The 11,344-nt window shown below is 52.3% G+C and overlaps 1 protein-coding gene across 3 annotated transcripts in view; it reads left to right on the top strand.

The window, feature by feature from the left end:
* Window positions 1–742: 742 nt before the first annotated feature.
* MAPKBP1 (mitogen-activated protein kinase binding protein 1) overlaps window positions 743–11,344 on the top strand; it is a 94,726-nt gene continuing 84,124 nt past the window's right edge. For all 3 annotated transcript variants that reach the window (XM_035328625.1, XM_035328626.1, XM_035328624.1), the window contains exon 1: window positions 743–1,081. In XM_035328625.1, coding sequence (XP_035184516.1) covers window positions 965–1,081 — 117 coding nt within the window. In that variant the 5' untranslated portion in view covers window positions 743–964. The remainder of the gene's footprint in view (window positions 1,082–11,344) is intronic.

Here is an 11,344-nt window from a genome sequence, read left to right as displayed (position 1 = left end):
AGCCTCCCCTACCCGCCGCCGCCGCCGCTGAGGGAACGGCCCCCGCCCCGCCCGACCGCGGGGGCGGCCCGCCAGGCGGCCCCTCCTCGGGGGAGGCCGCATGGGCAGGCGCTGCGGGGCGCCGCGGTCGCCGGCAGAGCGGCGGCTGGGCGGCAGGTAGGGGAGGCTGGGGACCGGGAGCGGGGCCGGGACGGCCCCTGCGGCACCCCCCTGCCAAGAGGCAAGCTCCGGCCGGAGCCCCGCGGTGGCGGTGGGCAGCGGCAGTCCCCGGCCGCGCTCTCCCCGGGCGGTGGGAGAGGGAATCGTGCCCTGCCTGCCCCGCCGGGTGTCGCGCCGTCTGCCGGCGTGTCGTCGGAGCGGAGCTCGGTCCGTGGGAGGTAAAACCTTCCTCGTGGTTGTGCCGCGGCTCCGGGCCGTGAGGATCGAGCGCCGCGTTGTGCTTTCCGGGCTGCAGAGCCCGGCTCCGAGGCAGGCACACGGGGCTGGACGGACCCCGGTAATTTTTGCGGCTGTAAGAGCTGATGCTGAAGCGTAGGAAGATCAGGTTTCCAGATCTGATCTGAATTCGTTTAGACCTGCTGAATGATAGTAAAAGAAGGATGGTTTTAAGGAAGCCTCCGAGAATAAATAACGCTGCATCCATCTTTATTATTAAATCTCGCATTTGGCGTTTCTCGTAAAGAATGAAGCTTAAAAAACTATTGCGAATGTTTTACTGACCCCTGGGTGCATCTTCCAATTTAGATTACTGCTGATTTGATCCTCTGGAATCTGAAAAAGGAAAGCCTGCCAGCCTCTGTGAATAGCTTTGCAGTGTAACAGGAGTGGAGTCCCTGAGCAGAATCCCTGAGAGATGTGTGAACAAGCGTGAGCAAAGCTGAGCGCCTCGGTGTTTCTGCCTCAAACCTGGGCTCGTTCCCCAGGCGCGGTTGCACGGGGTGTAATACCCTCCTGATACCTGGAGATGATGTCGGTTGAAGGGTCTACAATAACAAGTCGGATCAAAAACCTGCTTCGCTCCCCTTCCATTAAGCTGAGAAGAAGCAAGCCTGGGAACAAGCGTGAAGATATTGGCAGTAAGGTGAGTGCGGTGCGGTGCTGCCAGAATGCCTTGACTTTGTTGCCTGTGGTCCCATCTGTAGCGAAAATAGTGCTTTGGGAGGCCTGGTGTGACCACAGAATCGTCTTTTAGTTGAGATCCTTACTGTGCTGCAAATTCTTGCTAAAGCCAGGGTCTCTGATCTCTGCTTGTGGTGTATGTGACTGGAGGTACCCAGTCTGAAGATACTGTATTGGAAAGCTTTTGGGGGTTTATTCGTTCTGGCATATGGCGATGTGATGGATGACTGACAGGAGGAACATAATGCTCTTTTTCCCTCCACATTTCCAACTGCTACCCAGTGTTAGAGGCAACTAATGATCCACAAGGACCTGTTTTTCTGTGTAAGCGATGGCTGTCGGCCCCACAGAGGAGTGCTCTCTGAGCACCTGGGGAAGGGTGGGATGGTCTGAAGGATGGAAAATGTGATTTGTGTCTCTGAGGTGGCTGTTCAGACAGGGGTTGAATTCCCCAGTCCTGCATGAGCTTTCCTCCATCTTCCCTTCTCTGTGTGCTTCAGACTGAGCTCTTCCTTCTCTAGGAGATGCCTTGTCTGGGTGTAGTTGGTTCAACCTGAAAAATTCCTCGTTCCTCTTGGTGCTGCAGAGGATTCCTGACAGACAGTCACTCACTGGGAATTGGCTGGTGTCATGAGGAGAGGAGGCTGACTTCTCCCCAGCTGCAGGGAGAAGAGGAGCTGGGTGGCATTGCCTTGTGCTGAGAGCAGGCGCCTCTGAGTCAGGGCACCTGGTTCTGTCCCTGCCACTGATTCACTTGTAACCCTGGGCAAATCACTCAGTGTCTGCATAGCTCCGGCTCCGTAAATAGCGAGGTTAGTCCCTCCTCCCTTGTGAAGACTCAGTAATAAATAAGAAATGCTTGTAATCCATGAATGCAAAGTGCATTTATTTGTCTCAAAACAGTAGTGCTTGAGTGCTGCAGTGAGGAACCTGTGTAAAACTGAAGGGGAAATAAATGGCTCTTTATTTAAATGGCCTGTCCCGGCATGAAATCCTGCCCTGGAAGCTTTGGTTCAGGCCGGAGGTTCCCTGAGATGGCTCTTGTGTACCAAGGAACACAATGCTTCTCTCTTGTCATGAAAAAGAAAAACCTGCTCTGCTTCCTCAGACTTGACTCGAGGAGAGTCCTTGGTGCTTGTGCGTGACCTCTGCATGTGCATGTGTGTGCAGGTACTGCGCTTAGTGCAGCCTGGGTACTGCCAGGGACACGTGCTGTGTGTCTCTTGCTGACCTGCGTTCCACAGAGACCTGTCGAAACAGCCCGGGGCCATCTGTGCCACCAGGTACGGTGGGCATTGGATTCTGGTCCTGTGAAAAAAGGCTGAGTTCTGCCTGCTCTGTATCACAACCAGGACCTGCTGCTGTAAACGCCAGGTCTTCCCTGGTACCTGTCTTTTTAACCTTGCCATGTGCCTTTTAGGAGAGCTCCATTGTATCCCTTGTGCTGTTTCCTGGTGTGCAGTCAGGGCTGCCTGATCCCCTGGGGACATCATGGATTCTTTTCCACACCATCAAATTAGGGTTTGAGGGCTGCCTTTTGTGTATCTTATTAGTGAGAGCAGTTAATCAGTGAGACACAGAGAAGCTCGCTGGTAGAAGCAATTTGCCGTGATGAGGAGTTAGGGGCTGGTGGTGGTTTTCCAAAGCAGCCTGCTCTGAATTTCTCTGAAATGACTTACAGCCTGCCTTCAGTGGGACAGCTGGGGCGGGCAAGAGAGACAGGAGTGGGCCCTTTACCAAAGGTCCAACAGAACAGCTTCCCCTGGTTGAAATCTGTGGAGATATTCCCTCTGCTGCGTGTGTGTTCTTCAGCCTTCCAAGGTGAGAAGCAGCTCTCCTTTTCTAAAATAGCAGGAAACAGATCCTCTGAGTCTGCTATTTAGCACAAGTGTAAATCCTGGGACTGAAACCTGAGCATCACACACACTGCTCCTGAGGGATCTCTGCTGACCTGCAGGAAGGGCTTTTCCAGGCATTTTTGGCTCTTGGACTTTTTGAGAAGTGCCTGCTCCGAGAGGTGCATGTGGTTTCAGTCACATGAATAGGGTGAACCTGGAAGTCTGGAAGGGTCTGTGAAACTTAGGGCTCTGGCTGGTCACCTCTGCTGAATGCTGCTTGGTTGCCTAGGATGGAGCAGGGCTGTTGCCTCTGATTAACGCGTGAAAGGCGATACGTGCTTCGTGCATATGGACGCAGGTGAAGAGCAAGCTCTCTACAGCTCCGTGTTCCTCTCAATCTGTCAGGCTCTTTTTGCAACCAGCCACTCAATTTAAGATGGACAAGCACCCTCAGTGGCACCACCTTGACTTTTCTAAGCTGTAATTAATATTATTTTTTCTTTTTTTTATTCCCCAGTGGTAAGTGGTAAGTGTCCCTGCGCTTTCCTGAAGAGCCCTTGGGCTGCACGAGGCCTGATAGGCAGTCTCAGCGGTCAGGGACAGACCCTTCAGGCAGTTTGTCCTGCTGATGAGAAGCTCTGTGGAAATTGGCTCCTTCCCGTGAAGCAGCTGCTGGGCTGCAAGGGGCAGGCTGTGGGAGGCTGGCTCTGCAGAGACCTGTTTGTGCTTCGCCCTGGAAGGGGGAGCGTGGGTAAGCACAGATAGGGAGTGTGAGGGCTGCGCAGGACATGCGGTGTGTGACTTGGGAGCTATAAAAGAACTTGTTTTGTGACTTTTATTGGGACTTACTCCTTGCTGATAATTAATGCATGGTTCTACTGTGCTTCCCCCAAGGAGATCTCTACAGGAGATCACATAACCACAAACGTCTTAATAAATAAATATATGAAGGGAAGGAACAGGAGCTCTTTAACTAGTGCTTGTTGACAAATTGGATGTAGTGTTTCGTTTTGCTGCTGCTTTTTGAAAACAACTTCTGTTTTGTGGGAGTCTTGATTTTTGTTGCTGTGTGACTAGCTCTGTGTTTAGAATATATATATATTTTTTTGGTTTTCTTATGTGGTAATCCACTTTTTGTATCCGCTCCACAAAAACACTCCCTTTTTTGTGTCAAACTAATACAGACTTAGAGTACAGTGACTTACCTCTGGGCCTGTTGATTGTCAGGATTGCAACATGTCAGTGTGGAGGCTGGAAGCTAAAATTTCCTCAGATAAGTTGGTTGGCCTACATTCCATTTCTAGAGGATTACTAGCCCTACCAGAAACCCAGCTATGCATCTGGTCGCCATGCTTGTGATTCCAGTAGGGAGACGGAGTTAAAAACTGGGAAGTGAGTGCCTTTGAAGCTGCATTCATTGTGCTGTGTCCGAGGCACTGGACAGCAGGGAAGCACGGTAGGCCTGAGCCATCTCCAGTGGCTGAAATGTCCCACTTGCTGTTTGCACCCTGCACCTCGGCACCAGAAATCTTGCCTGCTTACAGAAGTAATGTACCTGAGCAGGTAAGGCTCCTGCAGGGAATGTTCATATTGTTAAGCTCTACTCCTGTAAGTACAAGCATCTTTTTTGTTTGTGTGTTCCTCGGTAAACCTGATCCAAAATGTCACTGTAGAAACAAATCGCTACAAAATCTGCGTACAGACTTCTCCTTACGAGCATAAGCCAGAGTGTCAGCAACGCACTTGGAATTTGCAGCTTGTTTCTTTGATCTCTGCTGTTTCTTCTGAGCTAGAAATATTTCAAGTTGCCAGTTCACAACAGTGCCTTGACTAAAACCTGACGTTCCCCAGCAGGACATCGTTCAGCACAGGGACTGGTGTATTCTGGCCTTCCCCTCATCAAACATCGTGCAAACATGTGCAGCTGGAACGAACGCTTGTTGCTGCTGCATGGTGCTGGGTTGGACCGGGTGGCTCTACAAAACCTTTCTAGCATTTTTGTTTGGAAAATGAACCCAGTGTTGTTCCTGGTGGGACAGGGCTTCCTGGCCTCTGGGGAGGAGTGGTTGGCCCGAACATGCGTCTTTGTGTCCTGCCTGTGAGCAGGATATGCCCAGGCGTGGATTTATGGGGAAAGAAGTCAGTGGAAGCTTGAGAACCCATTCCCAGCACAGTTCTCCAGCTCCTTAGTCCCCCTGAGAAGCTGCAGGGCTGTGCTAGGACCGCAAGCCGCACTGGATGCAGCGGGGTAGAGTGATACTTCTGGCCTGCCTGTAGCTGCCTGCCTTTGGTACGCAGTCCTTTTGGTCTGAAAATATTAGAGCTTCCAACGTGAATCACTTCAGATGCTACTGTTCCTAACTGGATCAGCTGAGAGTTGCTGAACCTCAACTGGAACAGAACCAAACACACACAAGTTTGATTCAGAGATACGTGTGCTTCAAAAATCATCACCTCTTATTAAATTGTTTAAGGTGCAGCTGAGGCTTGTTGCAGGGCACAGTTCTTTGTAAGTCTTTGGGAACAATGTGGTCCCACAGCAGCAGAGCCTGCTGGCTTCCTCAGAGACGCTGCAGCCAGTGACACAGATGAGAGGATGCTTCCAGCCCAGGTCAGGCCTGCTGCTGCTGTGCCTTCTCTGCTTCACTATCTGTGAGTGTTGTGTGGCCCCAGTTGATAGCCAGGAATCTCACACAGCTCTGCACCGCTCACTCTAAACACACCCAACAGCTTAGGGGCTGCTGTCTGGAGACGGAAGGGATTTCACGGCTATCCCTGGTCAGGCTTATAACGGTGTCTCTTAAAGCAGAGGACAAAGGCTGATCAGGCTTTCCACGGCCAGACCTGCATGTCAGTGGCATGTCCATATCTGTGGATGGTGTCAGTAAAACAATGACTGTCACCGTGCAGGGGCCGAATCCTTTCCTACTGCACTGCTCTGGTCCCTTCTACTTCACCCTCAAATACACAATGCTCTAGATAGCCCTGTGTTTGCTTAACAATTACATGCACGGGTTTTCCTCACTCCACTCGTTGCTCTGCTCTGTGCACGTTACGCCTTGTCCTGCAATTACAGGCTGATCTGGCTAGGTCTCCTGGCCTGGATTGGAGCCTGCCGTGAGTGTTAAATGTGGCTTATAGCCACAAGGCCTGCCAAAGCTTTTCTGCTCCTGGGCTGCAGCACCAATTGCTTCTGGTTCAAGGGGACGGATATAAAAGCTTCTAGCAACTCAACGTGTTTGATTTTATAGCCTGCAATTGTATCATGAACCACTGTGACCCTTTCTGCCAAATTTGAGACAAGATTGCTGGAAAGATCTCACCCTTCTGGCTACCCCTAAATAGCACGCTGCCTTCACCATGAGGGACAGCAGGAAGCTCCCCACACAGCAGGGTGGGAGCGATGGTTTGCTGACAGCTGGGGTGCAGCTAGTGTAAGTAACACAAATCAGGTCACTTGCTGAGCGGGTTTACAGGGCTATTGCTTCCCCTGGGCGGTCACGTGCTGGATGGTCTCGGAGCTTCAGAGGTCTTGAATTGCATGTTGTTCTTCCTCTCCTTCAGACGAGTGGGGTATTCTGAGAAGACACATGGGACTTAGAAACCTAACCTGGCTGCAGAGAGCAGTAAGCAGGTTTTATTCTGTCCTGCTGTGCTGGATAAGCCGTGCACATACAGATTGACAGCCCCCTTTTGCTTGTGGGCTGTTGTGCTGCAGCGGGCAGTGACACGCGTTGTGTTTTGCCCAAGACCCGGCCAGGGCAGGAAGGTGGCAGAGCTCCAGGCTGGGCAGTGGCACTGCAGCTGGTGGGTTTGCTGCTTGCTGCTTGGGGCTGTTCATCACTGTGGGGCACTTCACCGTGGTGAGGAAAGGCATCCACAGACACAGTGGAAAGGGACCTCCTCCGACACGTACCATCTGTTCTGCTGCCTGTGCGTGGTGGTGTGTTTTGCTACCTGTGGTGTATCGCCTGGTGTGTTTCAGGGAAAAACAGTTGACATGTTGGTTGGGAGCCAGGCCAGGTTGGAGCACTATCTGCTTGTCTCTCATCAAGGGTCTGCAGACGCCTGTAAAACAACACAGGCACAAATGACATAAATGTATATTTTTGTCACCCTCATCTGTTTGGTGGAAAGCAACAGCAGGGCATCTCCTCCATTTCCAGCTGGGAAACTGGTGGTCAGCATTTGGTGGCTGGGCTGAGCTGAGCAGGTAGCTCGCATTCTTTTCATCAGGTCTTAGGGAGAGGTTGCTCGGTTAGCCTTGGTATGGTTTTATCCATGAGGCTGGAAGCAAATACCATGCGGTAGGTAGTCTTTGGCTTTTGGTACAAGTTTCTTGTCTTGATGTTGGGGCAGGGAGTGGTGCTTACATGGCACTCAAACAGTGCTTAGCAGGAGCAGAGCCCTCATATTAGCACCGAGTGATCCCAGCTAAGGTCTGAATAATTATCTAGTGCCAAACCTGGCATCAGACACTTGAGGCTTCTCCTTCTGCCTGATGTACCTGTCTCCTTCACACAGCTGGAAGCTTTTGAGAACTCCTGTTTGGGTGCAGCAGCGCTGTGATGTGCCCTGCTCTGGATTCCAGCTCCACACGTGGGCTGCTCCCTGCCCCTGAAACCCTGCGGCTCTGCTGAGGCTGTGCCCACCGAAGGGCAGCTACTGTGGGTCAGAAAACCTCGCGCTGTTCCCTTTCACCACAGCACTGTTAGGCCTTGCCCTGAGACTGTCCACTTGTTGTGCAAGGAAAATACTGCTGAGGCCTGCGGCTGTTGTAACTGCTGATCTGCACTCTGTGATCCGTCTTCAGAAATATTAGTGCAAAGGTGCGTCGCTGGCTGTGTTTGTATGGCCATAGACTGCAGGAGCGTCCCATCTGTGCCTTGCTTCAGTCAGCATTGGACAGATGTGATGAAGTAGACCCTCTCCAAAGGAGCTTTAGGCTTTAAAAAAAAAATAAAAAAATAAAAAAATGGTTGGGAGTGGGCTAGGGAATGTGCTTTTCCTACACAGATGTTGCTCCAAACTCCCACAGGAAGTCTGAAGCAAAACTAGAAATTGAATCCTGATCCGCTGAGGCCAAATCTTAGCCTTAGCTGCAAAGCCCAGCCTCTTGCAGATTACCAAGGATGTTTCTCACTTCTCCCATTTGAGGACCATGTGTTCATTTAGGATTATTTGCTTAAAAGTCCCCAAACCACACTGCTGTAAATGCTGATTTGGTTCTGTTGTCGCTAACGATTTTAGTAGCTCTGGTGATGATGGCTTTCCAACAGGCTCAAGCAGATTAAGAACCGTCTGAATTAAAGCTGTGGAAACCCCAGTAAGCCTTGTAGTTTTGCTGATGTCCCAGGAGATCAGGACTGTTGTTAGTTACTGATTGGAAATAGTACTATAGAACAGGCTATGAACTGCTGGTATATTTAGTGTTTCCAAGCCAGTAGCAATAAAAGCCAGTCCTGCTCGTTCTCCAAAATCCAGCTCACAGCGGGTCGAGAAGGCTAATACGAGGTAACTGCTATGAGATTTCTTCCCTGGCAGAATTTGAAAAGAGGCATTCCTTCATTACAGGTGCAGCTCTTAGGGTGATGTTCCCTTCAGTTCAGCTTCTCCCAGCCGCTTTGCACAGCTAGGCTGAGGCTTCCCCTGTCGTGCATCCAGAGCCTCCTTTCCCTGGAGGAAAGCAGCTCAGTGTGGGTTGTGCGGCAGCAGAGTCACAGCATCTCTGCTGCAGTGCGGATGCTGGGGCTGCAGGAGCGTTGAATAGGGCCGAGGGGGAGAGCCGTGCGTGCAGGAGCCTGGCTCTAGCGGCGCCGGTTCTCCCCCGGCCCCTCGCCGCCGTGCCCGTGCGGCCGAAGCGGGCATAGGCGGCCCCAGCCCCGCGGCACGGCGCGGGCAGCTCCCGCCAAGGGGGCGGGGCCTGGCGCCGCCCGTCGCCGTGGAGACGCCGCCCGGCCAATCCGCGCCGGGGGAGGGCGAGGCCTCGCGGGCCTGGCCCCGCCCCCCCAGCGCGGGTTTTGGCGCGCCCCGGTGCGGCCCCTGCCCGGCGGCGCCCTGCGGTGAGCCCGCGCCGCGGCCCTTGAACACAGCATCTGGGGGAGCAGCCGGCAAGCCGAGCCCCAGGGCTAGGCAAACGTAACGTGCCCACAGCCCGTGCCGCACAGAGTGGTCCTTGGTGGTGGCAGTCCCGTGTGCAGCCTTGGTGACCCAGGTTTCAGGCTGAACGTCGAGGCCAGAAGGCAGCACCAGGTTGTGCTGGGTGATAACACCGTCCTCTGGGGCAGGGAGGTGTACTGGGCAGCTTCCAGCTCTGTATCTCTGCCAAGGGAAATGAACAGTCTCTGTCATCTTAGGAAATCTTGCCTCTTTGCTTTTGCAACAGAAAAGGGTTTTACAAGGCGCCTGAAACCTGGGGAGTTCCTAAGGTAACCAGGAGTGACGAAATGCTGCTGTCTGCAGAGAGCCCTGGGATGTTCCACTGGGAAGAGAAGAGTGCTTGTTGTGATAAAGCAATTAATTTTTTCTGCCAGGACTTTCCAGAGGTTTAAAACAATTGGGAATACTCATCACCTACTGCCTAGAGGTTTGTTGGCAAGCAACAGAAACTCTTTTCTTTCTGCTGGTAGTTTTTTCTGGCACTTAGGGCCTGTTGTATTGGGAGGAACAACCTGGCCCGCCTTAGCCGGCAGCCCTTGCTGAGGAGGGGAGGAGGCTGTGTAAACAATCCTGGAAGTCTGTAGGCAGAGAGGAGCTGCTGTTCCTGCCCCGGGTTGTGGGGGCGGGAGCTGTGGGCCCGAAACGTGTTTGTGTAGCGTGTGGGGTTATTCTGAGTTGGGGAGTTCTCATGCTGAGGCGATGGCAGAGCTGTAAATCATCAGTGATCAGCAGAAGCTGCAGAAGCAGTTCGGGCATGAGGAAGGGCTTAGAAACAAAATCCATTACAAAATGTGGGTGATTTCCCTTGTTGGGGAGCAGGGGGAATGCTGTCTTTAGGTTGCAGCCACCCCTCTGGCAGAGGGATTTACTTCCAGGTCTTTCTGCCTGGGTTCTGTCCTGAGTCCTGCCCTCCTACTCTCTGGTGTGATTTCATTTGGATGCCTTTCCTCAGATCCCCAGAAAAGAAAGTACTGTAAACAGCTGCCAAGCAGGATTTTGCATTGTAGGGGATATTTAAATGCTGGGGCCTGGTTGGATGACAGTATGACTGTGTTTCTATTTTGCTACGTGTGTGTGTTTAATAGGAAGAACATACTCTCTGTGGGTTGAGCGTATGTTACTTTACTTAATGTGCCTGTTAGTACAGTAACTGACCCCCCTTTAGAGAGTGGCACTGATATTGTGTTACAGCTGTAATGTACACAAAGTCTTGCACAACTTGGTATAATGTTTTTACAGTGGCAATGACCTTGAAGGTTTAAAAAATACATGTACTTAATTGTGTGTGAGGTAGTACGAGTGTGAGTAGTTCTACTTCACCCAGTGGATGGGGAGATAAGCACCTCTGTGGCTGGTGGCAAGATCAGCGTCTGCGTGTGATTCATCTCATGCACATGAGATGTCTGCATGCCTTATATGTATATCATGCAGTTGTCTTTATGATGTTGTTTTGACCATCTCAGCTGCGCTTTGCTAATCCATATTCCCTGGCTATGCTGCTAACAAGTCCTGTGAAGTTTGGAGCAGAGACTGTTTCTTTGTCCCCATAGCCCATCCCCCAAGCGAGCAGTTAACTGGAGACATTCCGTGCTATTCCATTTCCTTTGGTACCCCCATCGTCATCCCCAAAGTGTGGAACTGGTTTCCTCCTTTCTACCCAGCCAGTTCCACATAAGACGCTGACGTGACGTGTTCAGGAAGGCTCCCTGTGGGCCACTGCCCAGGGGCCAGGTAAGAGCAGGGCCTAGCACTGGGATCCACGTCCCCTTGCCTTGTAGCGGGCACCTCTCTCGCCTGTGTGCCGCTAGCACCCTGCTCCAGCTGCAGTCCGTGCCTTCCGTGCTCCAGGCCACGAGCCTGTGGGTGTTGGGCTCAATTTGGGTTCATTAAAACACGGCAGCCCTAGAGATACTTCCAGCCCGAGCAGGGTTTGCACGTAGAGCTGTGCCGAGCTGACTGGGGTGCAGCCCGCTAGTTTCTAAGGTTACACTAAAATGCAAGGGGACGCTGGCAGATGGTCTGTGCGCTGCCTGCCTGCCCTTGCGCTGTCACACACCCGGGTCACCTCTGCGTGGTCCCTTGGCAGGCACACACGGCATCCCGCTGTGGTACGAGCAGGCTATTAACTTACAGCTATACGTCTGCTGCGGCTGTGGTGGGAGTCTGTCAGTGCTGTGAGTTGGCGAGGGGCTCACCTAATTTCTTGCTAGATAAATTTTTTGGTTTTC

The sequence above is a fragment of the Oxyura jamaicensis genome, chromosome 5 (genome assembly GCF_011077185.1).
Source record: "Oxyura jamaicensis isolate SHBP4307 breed ruddy duck chromosome 5, BPBGC_Ojam_1.0, whole genome shotgun sequence".
In the NCBI taxonomy this organism is placed as follows: domain Eukaryota; kingdom Metazoa; phylum Chordata; class Aves; order Anseriformes; family Anatidae; genus Oxyura; species Oxyura jamaicensis.
The sequence above is the reverse complement of the archived record's forward strand: the minus strand, read 5'-3'. Positions and strand labels throughout refer to the sequence as shown.